General features: G+C 42.1%; 1 protein-coding gene across 5 annotated transcripts in view; it reads right to left on the reverse strand.

The window, feature by feature from the left end:
* NCOA2 (nuclear receptor coactivator 2) overlaps positions 1-17,245 on the reverse strand; it is a 329,643-nt gene that overhangs the window by 68,108 nt on the left and 244,290 nt on the right. For all 5 annotated transcript variants that reach the window (XM_040354387.1, XM_040354383.1, XM_040354388.1 and 2 more), the window contains 5 exons: positions 15,134-15,237; positions 6,713-6,890; positions 2,854-3,024; positions 780-881; positions 537-677 (listed from right to left, as the gene is read on the reverse strand). In XM_040354387.1, the coding sequence (XP_040210321.1) occupies positions 537-677; positions 780-881; positions 2,854-3,024; positions 6,713-6,890; positions 15,134-15,237 (696 nt within the window). The remainder of the gene's footprint in view (positions 1-536; positions 678-779; positions 882-2,853; positions 3,025-6,712; positions 6,891-15,133; positions 15,238-17,245) is intronic.

Below are 17,245 nucleotides of genomic sequence, written 5' to 3' on the forward strand. Positions count from 1 at the left end.
TCTATTTTGTTAGTCAAGCCCATCCTTAAACGACCCTCTCCAGAGGATGACAATGCTAGCTGTCCAAGGGTGGCTCTGTTGTACCTCACATCGATGGGGAAAAAAAGCAGATAAAAATGCACCCAACACATTTAACAGCCCACATGATTAACAGCAATATATAATAATGTTTGTTTTTGAGTTTAGTACCGCTTTAAGCTACTAGTCTTCTAACAACGGTCTGTTAGGTATCCCAATTGCCTGGTAAAGGCACCAGTGTCCTCAATCCACTGCACAGATTCTGCTGCCATATCAGACTACAATTCCTTTCCTGGTCACAAGGCCCATCAGGCCCTGCCCTACCTCACTGCCATGGTTAGTCAATATGGGGGCAGCACAGTGGCTAAGTGGTTCAAATCCTAACCATAGTACTTTTTACACAAAGCTTGTAGGTTTCTGAACTAAAGCATGCGTTTAAGATAATAAAAAATTACAGGATAAAGACAATGTTTGATTTGAGACGACACAGGTGGAAGCCTTGTAGAAAGAATGGATACCTTCTTGATGATGCCTTTTGCTGAGAGAAAGCTCACCATCAGGTTGAGCATGGAACCTCTGAATACATCTCCTCACCAAATCCTCCCAACCGGGTCTCATTAGTGCCCTCATAGTGCTAGTGTCCAGAGAGGTTATTTTACCTGGAATAAAAAATGACATTAGATTATATATAGCCAATTCAAGAGGAGGAAAAAAAAAAAGCTATGAAATAATAGTAGCAGGTAATGGTGATGTAGCTATACCTTGCAAGTCCTGACGTGTTGAGAATGTTTCTGATGAGGGGGGCGGAGGCCTCTCTTTCATAGGTACTCTTCTCGCCACACAAATCAAGCAGGACTGAAAATCTTCAAGAGAAAAAAAAAATGCCTAAAAAACACTGACCATATACGCAAAGGCTACAAAGATAAATATTATTTAGGTCAAAGGCAAGCTAGAAAGGTGGGCAGCAATTATAGTGCCAATAAAGAACATTTTTATATGGCTGAGAAAAAACTGATTATAAACACTTTTCTACACATTAGTGCCCATAATCTGAAAACCTGCAATTCTGACAGGTTCAGATGTCAATTAAGCAGTCTGAGACAAAGCTAGCAGCAAAGAAAGGGGCACAGGTGAGATGTTACAATTTGAATTTTATTTAAGAAAAGAAAGTTTGAGGTGCTTTAGCTTGGGTTCACACCTATGCGAATACATATGCCGATCACATGCAATGCCTGTGCAATGTGTGGCTGAACTTGCATTGGATTCGCACAAAAAAAAAAGTGCAGGATCCTTTATCCCCGCACTGAATTGGATCGCATGGGTGTTCACACTCATGCGATCGATTCTGTCCAAATTCACAGCTCGCCCTTCGATTTGAAAACCGGTTGGGGGGGGGGGGGGGTGATTAACTTTGTTGTGACACCCACAGCAGTACGCAGAGGGCAGTGAACTGCTGCGAGGGAGATGTGATGCAGGAACCAGCATTGGTTCCCGCATCGCAATAGTGTGCATCCAGGCTTAATGTTCATGTTGTTGCTATGGAGAGGGAAAAAGAGCAGCAAAGCCACATACACCCAGCACTGGCCTCATTTCAGCGGGAAACAAGTGAGGTGTCTTCCAAAACCCACAGACATGAAAATAAAATTAGCTAGATCACACAGATCATCCTGTGACTACAGGTACTTTATAAGGAAATGCGGAGAAACAAGGATCAGCTAGGAAATCCTCAACTGTTCTCATTAGTGCCAGATGAGAATAAATGCTATGAGCTCTGCAGAGACAACACACACTTGGGACGGAAGAGTACATGTGATCATTTCTTAACAGTCAATCTCTTCCAATGCATATGATCAGCTTTAAGTTAGTATGGACTCTACTGTTCACTAGTTTGCTTTATCTTCAAAGTAAAAGATATGATAATGACAATGATAACAATTTGGTTATATGAGAAACAATCTGATCTCTGAACTTAGACACACACAAATGTTAGCCATATGTCACTCCACAGGAACTGTAAGCTGTGAGTGCCACAGGGTTTGCTTCTGCACAGACAACAAACTCAAACCAAACCCGTTGACAACAAACCATAGAATGTACTGTATATTCAAATTTTACCCTGCCTCTGGTTCACCCTGAAACAACCAACTTTATTTGTCTATAAGGTCTGGTTCACACCTATGCAGTTTGCCGTTTAAAACATTTCTGCAGAGCTTTTTACGTAAAAAAAAAAAAAAAAAAAAATTATAAAAAAAATCAGACCCTTTCCAAAAATGTAGCAGCTGAAAAAAGCATAGATGAAAAGGTTGTCCCATAGGAAACCATGTTAAATGGAACATTTCTGCAAAAAAAAAAATCACCAAAAAATGCATAGGTGTGAACCAGGGCCTAAGTAAATATGTTCAAATCACTCATTTTGGACAGGAAGCACACTTTGGGCTGCCATTGACGTGCCGATCTGTCACAGGATAAAATATCAGTTGCATGCAAATCTGGAAGCAAGTCACCCTTTAATGATTTGGAGGAAGTTTTTTTAATAATCCCGTCTGTCACTCAAAAGTACTTGTTATCGAGAGTTTAACACTTCAGAAGTAATATCACAAGTCATAGGAGAATTATTACTTGCACACACTGCATGACTAAACGTATAAGCAGCTACACACTGCAGCAGGTCTGCATATAATTATTACATGATCCATTCTATATGTTGTGTACAGTATTACCAGTTCCTGCTTTTGATAATGTTAGAAGTTATTTCAGGAAAACAAAACATTTAGACTGCGTCAAACAAGATGACTGTTAATTGCTTCTCTCATAAGAGTCAGATAATGCCTGTACCTTCTCCTTCCTCTTTAATGGACTTTGGTTGGGATACAGCAAAGCACTGCATAGTTTCATATTTCTGTTGCGTTTCCTGTCCATCGTGGTTCTCCTCTTCACACTCCGTCATTGGCTTCACCAGCATACGGCAATTAAAAGTATGGCTATTACGTCTAGGTCCCCCATTCACTGTAGAGAAGAGTAAGTTATTGCCATTATTAAAAAAAAAGAAAAAGCAATGGGCTATATTAAAAAAAATACAGACTTTATATAGTATATTAGGAGTGGGTAACATGGCACTACAACAGCATCAAATGCAGTCTTTCCTGGATCTTTGTCCTAGATAAGTTAAGACACGTGCTAAAAAATGCACTTTTAGTAGTATGTAGTAGTAGTAGGTGCAAATTCATCTTTTCAGAAAAGACGAACCAACACTGAAAATCCTCCTCGCCCCTACTGTATTTACCTCCATGAGCGATTAGCTGTCAGGTCCCACACAATCCTTGCAGTCCAGGAAATGGACTAAAGTCTTGTTTGGCTTGGTCATAACGTCTCATGTGGGTCAGAGGGGTGCACTTACTTTTGCACTCATGTGACCCAGAATTAGCCACTATTGGCCAATGTCACAAACCTGCTCTAATCTCTGAAAATATCCTGACAACAAATTCAGAATCCATGTAGATGCCCGACAGGCAGCTGGCTAGGCTTCTCAGTGTGCTGCTGAGAGCCTGAGCCAGCCAGACACCGCCTCCACACCCCTGTGCTCCAGTGAGTGCTGGAGGGGCAGGGCACAGAGCGGTGACTAAGGCTCCATTCACACCTAGGCAGACAAATTCGCGGCGTTTTGTCGCCGCAAATCGCGGTACAAATAGCGGCGTTTTGTACCGCGATTTGCGGCGACAAAACGCCGGTATTGTCCGTCTAGATGTGCCCCAGATTGACCCCCTCTATGGAGATGCTTCCCATCTCCTAGCCGAACGCCGAAAGCCGCCTGAAAAAAAGGTCCGGGACCTTTTTTCAGGCGGCAGGCGTCCGGCGTAGAGATGTGAACCATCTCCATAGAGGGACATGTGTTCTCATCCCTCTGGCGGCGTAGCACTACAGGCGTAAAAACGCCTAGATGTGAATGGGGGCTAACAGTCACTGCTCTACGCTCAGAGCAGACTGAGAACTGAGTGATTACTCCTGTCTTGGGCTAAGAGCCGGCAGGAAGACAGCTGCATCATTATACCAATGCTGCAGCCATATAGTGTGTGTGAGAGATGCACACAAAATAAATATTATATACAGTGTGTGTAGGTTTGTATATTTTCTTTTTTTAGGGGATAAAGGGGATACATGAACGCATGGCCTGAAACGCTTGCCTTACATGCCGCGCAAAGCTTTCTCCAATGCAGTGTATACAACAAGAAGCTTAGGTGTCCATCGTGTGATCTTTCTTGAAGGGCAGGAACATGGCCAGGACTGGAGGGAGCCTGGAGAAGCATTTTCTCCATTCAAGCTAAATATTTCAGTCCTTCGATCACATTTTGATTTTTAGAATAGTTTTAAATGATCTGAATAAAGGTCCACTTTAAAGACTGCTCAACATTGCAATAAATGCTAGTACTGCAATATAAGAATTTTGTAGATATCCACGTAAACATGACCAGATCCAAGTCACACGTGCAGTATGAATACGAGGAAGCACACGGTACATATAGTAAAAACTCCAATCAACACATTTAAAATAGGAGAAAGATACAGAGTTCCAAGTTTATTTTCCCAAAGGTGACCTCCTGATGCCTTCTACTTGTTTTGCATTGTGCGATTTCCCTCAGCTTGTTCTAGAGGGAGGCCAGGAGATTGTGGCGTATGAAAGTGGCGGGAGGTAAAGAGAACAAGAACTGAAAAACATTTTGATGTTTTATGAGGTTTATATTCGGTGGAATTTCATCTAATTATTGAGAAACCCAAACAGCTCCATGCATAACTTGTTAAACACAGACAAATATCACAAGCAAAAGAGCAGAACACAAAAGACAACATGCATGCTACATTAATTCTGGCGGATAGATCCATGGTGAAATCATCAGTCAGCATGACTAAAAACATCAAAGACTACAGATTTTACATGATCTCTGGTCAGAGACAACTCTTCTGATTTTCAAATAAAGCAGATTTATTTTTAAGAGAAGAATTTTAGTCTAAACAACCTTTTTTTACAGTTCTAAATTGCACAGCTGTGGACATCTCTAATTATAACCCATTATTTTTTTTGAAGTTGGGAGGGCCGCTTACATTGAAATGATCTGATCTCCTAAACAAGACACTCAAAGTCATTTATTGTCTGCTCCCCACCCTGCTTTAAAAACAGTGGAGAGTAAAGATGGCCATACATTAAACAATTTTCTTATTCAATTTCCTTTAGCGTTACCTTCAATTATGTAGTGCAAGGGCCTGTCTGACTGCATGCAAATTAAAAGTGTTTAAGTGTGACCTCATATTATATGATTTTGGAAAGTTGCACAAGAAGATTGTATAATGTATGGCCAGCCTTATAAAAGAGATGTAGACTTAGTAGGGCCTCCAGCACTGGCAGCTGCGATGTAACAGGAAGGAGAAACATGAGATGAAGGCACTTCTAAGTCCAATAATAAAACACTTTAATGACAAGGAAGGGTTAAAAAGACTTACAAGATGGAAGTGAAAAACTGGCATATCAATGAATCCAGTGGGATGCCTCCTGGGAGTATCATTAGATGGCAGTAATGGAATAAAAATGCAGTTGTTGTTTACTGCATTTTATTCCCTTGCATACTGCCATTTAATGATATGGCAGTCATCATCAGACCCACCCACCCCCTGCCCATTTGTCCCACCCCTGAGGAGGCATTTCGCTGGATGTTATGGATCCATTGATATGCCTGTTTGTGACTTCCATCCTGTAAGGGTTTTTAACCCTTCCTTGTCATTAGTGTTTTATTATTGCACTTCGAATCGCCTTCTTTACTTTTTTCTTCCCTCTTCTGAAGTGCTGCTGTGATGCATTAATCACATCTCAAGAGCCAGTCATGTACTGTTTGTTAAAGTCTACATGTTATCCAGAGCGCCCTATTCTCCACACTCCTTAAAAAAGGAAACAATAAATAAAAGTCACGCACTGCTAGCCAGAGAGACCCTCTGGGGCACCCTGCTGACCCTATAACCCCCAACAGATATTAGGAGTGTTCCTTGATCTGGCTGACTATCCAATGACAGCGGTATCCCCAGACTGCTAGTGCTTTCTGGGGGAAATTAAAGGCCAAGTTCACCTTTTTGACTACGTTGATAGAAGTCACAAGACTGCTCTAACTGCCGATGAGAAAAGGGTATTTAGCAGTTTATATTTACTAAAATAATTGCATTACCATGTTCTGTGTACTGTGGAAGACCAGATCTAGTGAATGCAGGGTCCTGGGTTTAGGAACACTTGAAGGATGGCCATGCATGGCCTAATAAAGGCAAGCTATGTGACCAATTTGAACATGGTGTGTGATAATCGGGCTGTGTAGCAGCTAACTACAGAGAGATAATAAGCACTTCAGAGTGTCAGAAGTGCTCCTTATATAACAGAACATGGAAAAGGACTAGAAACTAGAACCAAGACTCTCTCTTCTCCAAATTTAAGGGAATAAGCCTTCAACCCATACAAGTACCCCACTGATAAAATTAAATATAGTAGAAAGAACACTTTGCATCCCGAGTCTTTGTATTAATAAAGGGTAGGGTAAAAGAATGACTGGGCCTATAGCAACAGATGGTCTCCACATGGCCCAGGTCTGTAACTACAAGCAATGTTCATCACCACTGACACAAAAGCAGCTTTTCAATAAAAAATAAATAATAATTCTGTTACCTAAAGACTTTGGCAGCAGGTTTTTGATTAACTCGTTGTGATCTCCAACATGAAGAATGTTATATACACTGGTATTCATTAGCTCTTCTTGGTTGTACCGGAGATACTGAGTCACATTCTCAGAGACAAATACCACGTTCCCGTCACGGTTCACCACAAAGAAGAACCCATCCAGGGCCTGGAGAAAAAAAGAAAATGTACAATACATTACAGAAAGCCCGCCATTTAACCCCACGCAAAACAAGATGGTATCACCAGCACAGCAACAAATATGTAAGCTATGTAGACTGTTCAGTTTTGAGTTTCACTTTGTATTCTCTTATGCATTAATAAAAATAAAAAAGTCTTGGTATTTTATTTGTCAGCGAGTACAACATACATTACAGGGAGGAGGGATCACAACTGGGTTGTACTATTAGTTCAGCATTGACAATACCAAGCTGAAATGATCAGCATGAGTAGGCAAGACAGCCCATTTACACCAAAATACAGTAGGCAATGATCTGTGTGAAGAAGAATATACTATTTGAATTATTGTGTCATTTACGGACTGCATTAAAATTGTACCTGAAATCATAGGAGGGGTCTTAGGTGTTCAACTGTATAATAGAGTCAGATTTTACACACAGCATTCCAGGGCCACTGAACCCTGTGAGGGTCAGGTATGGAGTTTTTAACAGAATGCCTGGTTGACAGCCGCCCTAGACTCAACCAACCCTAGCCTAAGCTACTGGAGAAACCAAGGCAACGGGTTGCCTCACTGATCAATAGGAAGCCCAGGACCCTGACTAGATAACAAAGGTAAAAAATAGCATACTAAAGCTGTGTAAACACTGTTAGGTTTTTTTTTTTTTTTGCTCAGCTGGCATGTTGATCGAAAAAAAAAAAAAAAAAAAAAAAAAAAACACACAGGATTCCCCCATCCACACAAGTGAGATGGATTGAGCAATCCTTACCACTGCAACATTGTATACTGTCAGCAGGACTCTCTGTTGTCAGAATACACTGATCACTGGCTGCAGCTGCTGATCAATTAAATATTTCCAGTGTAGCCGATCAACTTCTGTTGAGCATGGAGGACCAGAGCATGGAGGACCACACACACCGATCGAAAATCAGCTGCTCTTTGCTGAACACGATCCGTCTATACCCACCCTAAGCCACCAAGATTTTAGGTATCAAGATTGCTCTACGCAGGATAATGAACATGCCTTTTATACTAGACAGCTGAAGATCTAAAGTTATATTAAAAGACAGTTAAAAAAAAAAAAAAACAGCTTATACTTACCTGCTCTGTGTAATTGTTTTACACAGAGCAGCTCTTCTCAGGTACTCCACCAGTGCTCCTTCTCAGAGTGGCCCCATAGCAAGCTGCTTGCTATGGGGTGCACTCGTGCATGCTCGCACCCGAGCCCTGCTGTCCATAAGACTCCCTCATCACTGGCTTGAGGGTTGCTATAAAGTTTAAACAAATGTAAGCCACGTTTCCAATGTAGATGGGGCAGCCGTATTTGCTTACCAAATACTCATATTGTATTTTGCTTAGTAGTGCTGCAATGGTTGTGCTTTGTTACTGTTCTTGTCCAGTGTGTTTAAGGCCAGACTAAATATAAAAATTATACACTGCTTATGTGCCTTTTACCTTAGCAGTTGTACAGCTATCATGCAGATTAGACAATCATTTCGATTGTTTGAAAGATCTACTCATAAAAATCTACAACAAGGCATGTAAAAATTTAATAGAAATTACAGAATAGTTTTCCTTTCTAATTTCCATGCAAAACAGCATATGAAACGTGACACAAAGTTCTAGGCTTCCATCAATAAATGTAATCAGTCTGCAGTACAACACGGATTCTGTATTGTGTGTAAACAGGCTAGCCATTCCTTCCAATGCAATGCCATCCCCAAACAGAACCTCATGTGAACCGAGTAACATTCAGAATCGCCATTTCTGCATAGATTAAAACAAAAATCTAGGTGTAAATCCCCCGATGTACATTTGTATTCTCACAGGGGTTCTACTTTAATATGAAGATCTGCTATCCATCACCTCTATTTGTACTTTAAGCGATGGATAAGGGAATATTAATCAAGCATATTGTGGAATGAGTCTAGAAAAAAAATAATTGGTTTCCAGACCAAACGTAATGCATGAATTATGTGCTGGGATGCACAAGTGGGTTTAATTTCATGATTCATCTGTTTATCTATCTACACATTGCTTCAAAACACATGGACTGAATACATTATACTCAGAACTTTACTCCGAGCCCACACAGAGAAAGCAGATGATAAAGACCCCAGGAAGAGATCATATTAGTTGTCGCTCCAGAGTAGGAACCTCCAAGCTGCCAATATTTAGAGATCTATCAGCTGTGAGAGAAACCAAGCTGGCCGTGGGGATTTCTCAATCATTTTCCAATATTCTTTTTTTATAAATTGAACAGAAACAACTGGTCAGAGTGACAGACTTGAGTGTTGTGAAAGTGGCCCTAGATTGTTTTGTATATTGAACTATTTGATCTTCTACTGTAAATAGGAACATTCAACCAAAAACATTTTCCTGTAAACAACTTTCAATCACAATTCCAGCTGGAAAATTGGGTGGAAAAAAAACATTAGAATTTCTGGTTGCTTTTGATGTGCCGAATGCTTACTATTACTTCCAAAAGCAACCCAAAATTTCGATGGAACCTGATATAACTGATGTGTGTACAGGTGTGGGGCCTGTTTAATCTACTGAGGTGCATTAAAGTAGTTGTAAACCTCTTACAACCACTTTAGCCTACAGGTAAGCCTAGATTAAGGCAAAGAAAAAAGCCTAGATTAAGGCTTGCCTGTAGGTGCAAGAAATATCTCCCAGACCTGCACGGTCTAGAAGATATTTGCCGCTATTTGCTACACCCCACACTAACCTTGTATGCTACCACGCATGCGTCGAAGTGTTATCGAGCATGCACGGTTTTTCACCCATACAGACGACCGGTTTTCTCGGCAGGAAACACTCTGCCGGGAAACCTGACGAGAAAAAAGAAAGCAGGGTTCTCTATTTTCCCGTCTGTTTTCCCAGCGGGGAATACTGCTAGGGAGCATACACACGGCCAGGATTCCTGGCCAAAAGCTCTCCTGGCAGTTTTCCTGCCAGGAAAACCGGTCGTGTGTATGAGGCTTAACACAAGAAAAAATGCTTGCAGAAGGGGAGAGCAAAGTGATGGCCACTACTTGTCTATCTATAGGGAACCAGACGGGTTAGACCACATTTCTGTAAAGCAGACAGCAAGTGGCTCCAGGACCAGGCTGTGCCGTCTTGCAGAGTCAGAAGAGTGACTGAACAAAATTAGAAGTCTCAAATGTGTTATTTGTCCGTTAGCCTGGAGTCCAATTCGAACGAATACATAAATACGAGAAAATGAAACCAGCTGCTGAAGTTTCACTTTTGAAAACAGTAAAAAATAAAGTCCGGAGTTATTAACTCACTCTGGAGTTATTTTATTGGTTTTGCCAGAAAGCAGAGAACAGAACAAAACGCACTGAAGGCAAATAATTCCACTTTAACTTGGGCAGGTACAAGAGCATATAATGAATTGGTAAGAAACCCACACTAAGCACAGATAAGTGTTCTTCATCTCTGCTCAGTCATGTGATGTTTACTTCACTGCCAGAAATTGCAGTTCATGCCTGGTTGCCTGGCAACTGCTATATACTTGTGTTCTGACAAGCATAAGTGCAGACATTTCAAGGCACAATTAAATAGCAGATGCTTCCTTATTGAGGAGCTTCTGACATGCAGCAAGATGATCCAGACAGCAGAAGTGGCACAATGGTTCAGGAGATAACAACGCTCAGCCATCATCTACAAAGTCAGGCCAAGCAGTCAATAAAAGAGGCCGATGTGAGATGTGCAGGAAATAGGGAGCGCTGTGTAAATCATCACACAGAACCATAGAACTTGGAAGGATTCATTCCTATGATGACTGCTGCAGGGAATTTACAAGTTCTTTCTGGAGCTCTGCCTACTGGCAGGTTTGTCTCAGTGTAGAAGAGCAGAAGGAGCTTGTATATGCATGAAACATCCAACATCTGACTTTATAAAATAATCAGAACCTGTATGGTTATACCTCATCGTTGGGCAACCAAGCCCTGGCCTACACCATAGATGCCATGGCTTCAATACATTGCACTGATGATGGCTAAAAATGCCCACAACCGCTGCATGCAGTTTGGAACAAATGGCTCTCTAATACGAGGCCATGTTGTACTATACATCAGTGGATCTAGATGTGCATCTGGCTAATGGTGTGTAAAGTAAAGGCTTGCATTGCTCCGCCCACTGCATTAAAATTAAAGGGGTTGTAAAAAGGTACAATTTTTTTCCCTAAATGGCTTCCTTTACCTTAGTGTAGTCCTCCTTCACTTACCTCATCCTTCCATTTTGTTTTTAAATGTCCTTATTTCTTCTGAGAAATCCTCACTTCCTGTTCTTCTGTCTGTAACTCCACACAGTAATGCAAGGCTTTCTCCCTGGTGTGGAGTGTCTTGCTCGACCCCTCCCTTGAGGGGGCGAGCATGAAAGTCAGGACGCTCTATACGTTGCAGATAGAGAAAGGAGCTGTGTGTTAGTGGGTGTCCTGACTCTCCTGCTCGCCCCCTCCCCCCTCAAGGGAGGGGGCAAGCACGACACTCCACACCAGGGAGAAAGCCTTGCATTACTGTGTGGAGTTACAGACAGAAGAACAGGAAGTGAGGATTTCTCAGAAGAAAGAAGGACATTTAAAAGCAAAAATCGAAGCATGAGGTAAGTGAAGGAGGACTGCACCAAGGTAAAGGAAGCTATTTAGGGGGAAACAAATTGTACCTTTACAACCCCTTTAAAGGAGGAACTTTTTTTTTAGATATGTGATGGAACGAGAGAAGTGAATACCTTCTGTTTTTAGCGGTGTTGTGCTATGCATTGATTTAAATTTAGCCCCCGTCTCACCATACCTGTACGCTTATGCTGATTTGTACAGTATATACAAAACATAGTTTCCTCATTTATAAAGACAACGTTTGCATTGCTTTATCCTATTCAATGAGTATCACAAATGTTGGGAACACCCAAAAAAGGGGCAGGATTAGAGATAGGAACTAGGGCAGCGAGATTGTACCATTGGAGATTCAGGACTTGTTCACATGATACATATGGGGGTGGCTCAGTTATATTACAGATCGTAACTACAGTTCATTTTAGTGAGTAAAAGGATTTGAGGTATTACTGTATTATGGACCTAGAAATATTTATGCGACTTCCGTACTTAAAAATTTTCAATGTAGTAATTGAAACAGCAGTAATAAGCATGTCTAAAAAAAATAGCATTTCCAGGTATTACCAAAGGTTAACCCAAACTTGCTTCTTCCCCTCTAGAGCACAGTTCAGTGTTATTTATTAAACCTTTCACCTCGTTTCTGTAGCAAGAAACAGCATTTATCACGCAACATGACATCACCAGGCTTGTGGGATTCTTTCAGGGGCAGCTGAGTCTCTGCTAGCGTAGGCACACCCCCAGAGCTACATCTCCCAGGAGCCCATTACCTACACACAGAGTGTGGATAGGCTCTTGGGAGTCCAGACAGCGGCATTATTTTTCTGAGAAAGAAATCCAAATATGTATGTGGAAAGGGAGAGACAAGAGCATGGGAGAGGCCACATTCTATAGTGCAGAAGGGAGTTCAGCAAAGGCAGGAAGCACTCTGGATTTTGTGTTTTTGGAGGGATAATACATTAAGAATTGTGAAAGGAAATTGCAGACATTAATTAAAAAAAATGTAATTCTGTCCTTACAAATACTAAAGCTGGCCTGGATAGGGGGGGGGGGGGGGGGTAGGTCTGCTATTAACACACCTGTTATAGAAAGATCATTCAACAAACTCCAGAGAGCTAACTAACTGGCTAAAATTTCATATGCAATATTTCATCTTGATCTGTGTGAAGACTCTAAAAGTGTATAAACTCCAACAATGACTTGAACCCCTAACAAAGACCTGAAACCCAAACAATGAACTTCTCTTATTTGCTCCCTTTTGTTCTGGTAAATATACCATTGAGCCTGGGTTCACACTTGTGCGATGCTGATCACATGCGACATCTGTGTAATGCGAGTTCTGCCATACAGTTGTGTAGAGATGTGATGTGGGAACTGGCGCTGGAATTGCGCAGGTTCCTGCATCGCATATGTGTGAACCCAGGCTGAAAGTTTTTTTATTATATCTGTTCAATAATCACCCAAGAAAAAAAAATCCTGTACACATTTTCTCTCTCAAACAGCCGATTTAGACTTCCCAGTTCTTATCTTGGTACTACAGAATGATTAGCCTTTGCGTTCCAAAGGTGGAAGAGTAGGACAGTGCGTAGGAACTACTTGCAGAGCTGAAACTGTGCAAGCAAGTGCATCTATAACAGGTTGGACCCGGGCAGTTTAGCAAAAGAAAAACTACACCGCAAATATTCTGTCTTGCTAGCCCATAACAGGACTAAAGCTGGCGACAGATGCCTTGAAATTTTGATCCATCCATGGCTGTTCCCATTTGAGAGGAATTGATCTAATAATTGACTTCTCTCAAACAGGTATGCTAGAAAATTTGTGTTGAATGAGGGCATGCAGCCAAATCGGCTCGTTGTCAGAATACAATATTGCAGGGGGGTGGATTTCCTCTTCCACTTTGAATGTGTGGATGGGGAATCCGTTTGGTTTTTCTGGCTGATCAACAAAAAAAAACAACAATGATTAATCTATGGCCAGCTTTAAAGAGCCAAGGAGAGAGAAGAGAGGGGGAGGGGGAGAGAGAGAGAAGAGAGGGGGAGGGGGAGAGAGAGAGAAGAGAGGGGGGGGGGGAGAGAGAGAGGAAGAGAGGGGGAGGGGGAGAGAGAGGGGAAGAGAAGAGAGGGGGGGGGAGAGAGAGAGAGAGAGGGAGAGAGAGAGAGAGAAGAGAGGGGGAGGGGGAGAGAGAGAGAGAGAGAGAGAGAGAGAGAGAGAGAGAGAGAGAGAGAGAGAAAGAATGTGGCATTGAAGTCAATGGGAGGTGAGCTGGCATTGAAGTCAATGGGAGGTGAGCTGGCACTGAAGTCAATGGGAGGTGAGCTGGCACTGAAGTCAATGGGAGGTGAGCTGGCACTGAAGTCAATGGGAGGTGAGCTGGCACTGAAGTCAATGGGAGGTGAGCTGGCACTGAAGTCAATGGGAGGTGAGCTGGCACTGAAGTCAATGGGAGGTGAGCTGGCACTGAAGTCAATGGGAGGTGAGCTGGCACTGAAGTCAATGGGAGGTGAGCTGGCACTGAAGTCAATGGGAGGTGAGCTGGCACTGAAGTCAATGGGAGGTGAGCTGGCACTGAAGTCAATGGGAGGTGAGCTGGCACTGAAGTCAATGGGAGGTGAGCTGGCATTGAAGTCAATGGAACGCAGCATGTCATTATCGCCACCTTTTTTCTTCTGTGGCAAAACGCCAATAACCCTATTTGTTTGTCAGCCGCTATATTGGTGTATCCCTAATATAGTCGGCCAATATATCGGCCTATCCCATAATATATATAGCTTTTTGAACTCTCCCTTTAAAAAGGGGAGGAACAAAGACTTTTCCTTCTGAAAAGCACAAATAGGAAAATGCACATCGTGCTGCTAGAGCAATTCACAATTGGTTCCAGCAGCCCAAAACACTGGCTGTCAGCACCAATGCCAAAGCAGATATATATTACAGGGTTAGTTCACTTTTATCAAAAAACTGCACTTGCAGGGACAGTATATAAAAACAAATTGTGCAGCTTTGAATAAAGTTGAATAATGTCATTGATGATAGGTGTGGGCTATTTACATACCTCCTGAAGCATGAACAAAAAAACTCACAGAGCCCCCCCCCCCCCATGTTGTAATATTGCTAAGTCCCAGCCATTGCTGCTCACCCCCAACATAACAGGAGCGTGCTCTATCAAATCCCATGCACGCACCATCCCCTTCTTTGCAGCAGCACGGAGATCAGAATCAGAGAGCTCATACCTGTGATGGTAAAGGTGAGCAGTAACAGCTGGGATGTCCTAGCAATGGGGCAGGAAAGGAAGATGTAATCTCTGGGAGTTTTTCAGAAAGGCTTCGGGAGGTATGCGCTTCTTACCTACATAGGCAGTTATTTTTGTTCTCAGTACTCGACTCTAGAATCCAGTGTCTCATCTCTGTGTCCTGCCTCATGTTGCTTTGTTATTGTAGCAGTTGCATACAAGAACCATGGCAATGGATAAAGCAATAACATAACTGACATATACTTTAAGGTATGATAAACTTTTCTAATGCTCTTTTAGTAAGAGGATTATGGAAGTGGGTGTGAATGCAATGTGAAATTTTAGAAAAATAACGCACAGGCCAACTACAGGTATCTGAAAAAGACATACCTCCAGCATCATGGGTCCAAGTGTATCCTTGTCTATGACACTTTGGCCTGTAGAGGATATATCCGCTTTCTGAACTTCATCCTCATTTGCAGCTGCTGCTTTTTCTGCAACAGAAAAAATAAATCATTACACAATATGTAATACCCAGGAGATGCGTGTATACACAATCTAGCACTATACATAGCAATATCAGACAGAGGCCGCCATGATCACTGGAAATGAGTTCATTGCTCCATCACAGCACCTGATGCTACGGAGGATATAGAAAGGTCACTGAAGCCTGACCAATAAACTCTTCAACTTCACATTCTCAGTATTTCATGACTTCTGTTACTGTGTAGGCGATGGGTACATTTTAAAAGATATGCTATAATTTCCAGGGTGTTTTCCATATTTGTGCTTAGTCACAGGATGGCTATGAGAGAGTCATTTCATGATCACGTTTATCCACGGCACGACTTGGCTGCCAAACACTACCTTGGCGTGGACTTGGCATTTTTTGCTCGCCAAAGCCAACGTTTACAAGCAAGGGACATTCCTGAGATTCCCAAATAGCTTGAAAACAGCATCCCAAAGAGGTTTCTGGTATGATTAAAATAACTCTGGGCTTTTATATACCTCGGCTTGTGTCACTTGTTCTGGACCGATTTCGAGCGGTTTAGTAAATAAGCAGACGCTCTAGGCATTTACAGATATTAACTGCTAACCAGATGTGACACAGTCTTATTTGTAACAAGCGGCCGGAATTCTTGTTACGCACAGCTTATGCTTTATTTCAATAAACAGAATGTAAAGTGTTACCAAACCCACAACAGTAAAATCAGTCTGTATGCAGCATGCTTGTTATACTCACCGTGGAGCCTAAAGGGTTGATCCTCCGCATTGTGTAAAAAGGCTCTTTGGGGGTAATCCACAAAGAAGCGGCGCAACGTAATTTTTCCCATTTTAATTACACCGCCGCAAAATTTCTACCTAAGTGCCCGATCCACAAAGCACTTACCTAGAAATTTTGAGCGGTTTAACTTAAATCCGGCGGCGCAAGGCGTTCCTCTTCTCCAGGGGGCGATTCCCATTTAAATGAGGCGCGCTCCCGCGCCGGCCGTACTGCGCATGCTCGTGACGTCATTTTCCCGACGTGCATAGCGCGAAATTACGTTACGCTGGGCTTTGTGGATCGCGACGGGACAATAAAGTTGCATCGGGTAAAAAAATAAAAGATACGGCGGCCAAAAATTTTTTTTAAAAAAAAATCGCGTCGCTAGCAAGAAAGGTCTGTTTTTACAAGGTGTAAACAGTTTACACCTTGTAAAAGCAGCCCTAATTTTGCGTTTGCAAAATAAAACTTACAGAGAAAAAACGAAGTGTAAAAGCTTCGTGGATCTCCGTAAGTCCTAATTTGCATACCCGAGGCAGCATTTCGACGCGAAATGCCCCCAGCGGCGGATGCGGTACTGCATCCTAAGATCCGACAGTGTAATTCAATTACACATGTCGGATCTTCGTCCTAACTATGGGAAACTGATTCTGTGGATCAGTTCCATAGTTAGGACCAGGGATGCGACGGAGTAACAGCAGTTACTCCGTCGTATCTCTTTTGAGGATTTGGCCCTTTGATCCTGTCTTCTATGATCCTCCCCTTCTTCCACTGTCTCCAATCTATCTCCTGATAAGACAGAGGCTAGGGGACAAGCTGCACATGCTCCGTTTGGTGTGTATTGTTAGAGTTCTTTTTTTTTTTTTTCCTGGGAGAGTGCATGTAATCAGCACAGGGCCAAATCAGCACTGTCCAGACAGAGGGTCAGGGGTCCTGCAGCCTTGGTAGGCAGTCGGAGCAGAATGAAAACTTCTCCTACAAGCTTTAACCAGACACTGATAAAAGTCACAAGACTATACAGTAAAAACTTTGGTTTGAGAGCGTTTTGCAAGACAAGCAAAATGGTTTAATACATTTTGCCTTGATATACAAGCGATGTCTTGATATAGAGTAGCATCATGTCACCACGGAGTATAAAAAAAAAAAAAAAAAAATAGAGGAGCCTCTAAGTGTAGTAATATGGTTACATTTAATGAAGATCCAACATTTAGCAACTTATTGCCACACTTAGATGTGCC

The sequence above is a fragment of the Rana temporaria genome, chromosome 5 (genome assembly GCF_905171775.1).
Source record: "Rana temporaria chromosome 5, aRanTem1.1, whole genome shotgun sequence".
Taxonomy (NCBI): Eukaryota; Metazoa; Chordata; class Amphibia; order Anura; family Ranidae; genus Rana; species Rana temporaria.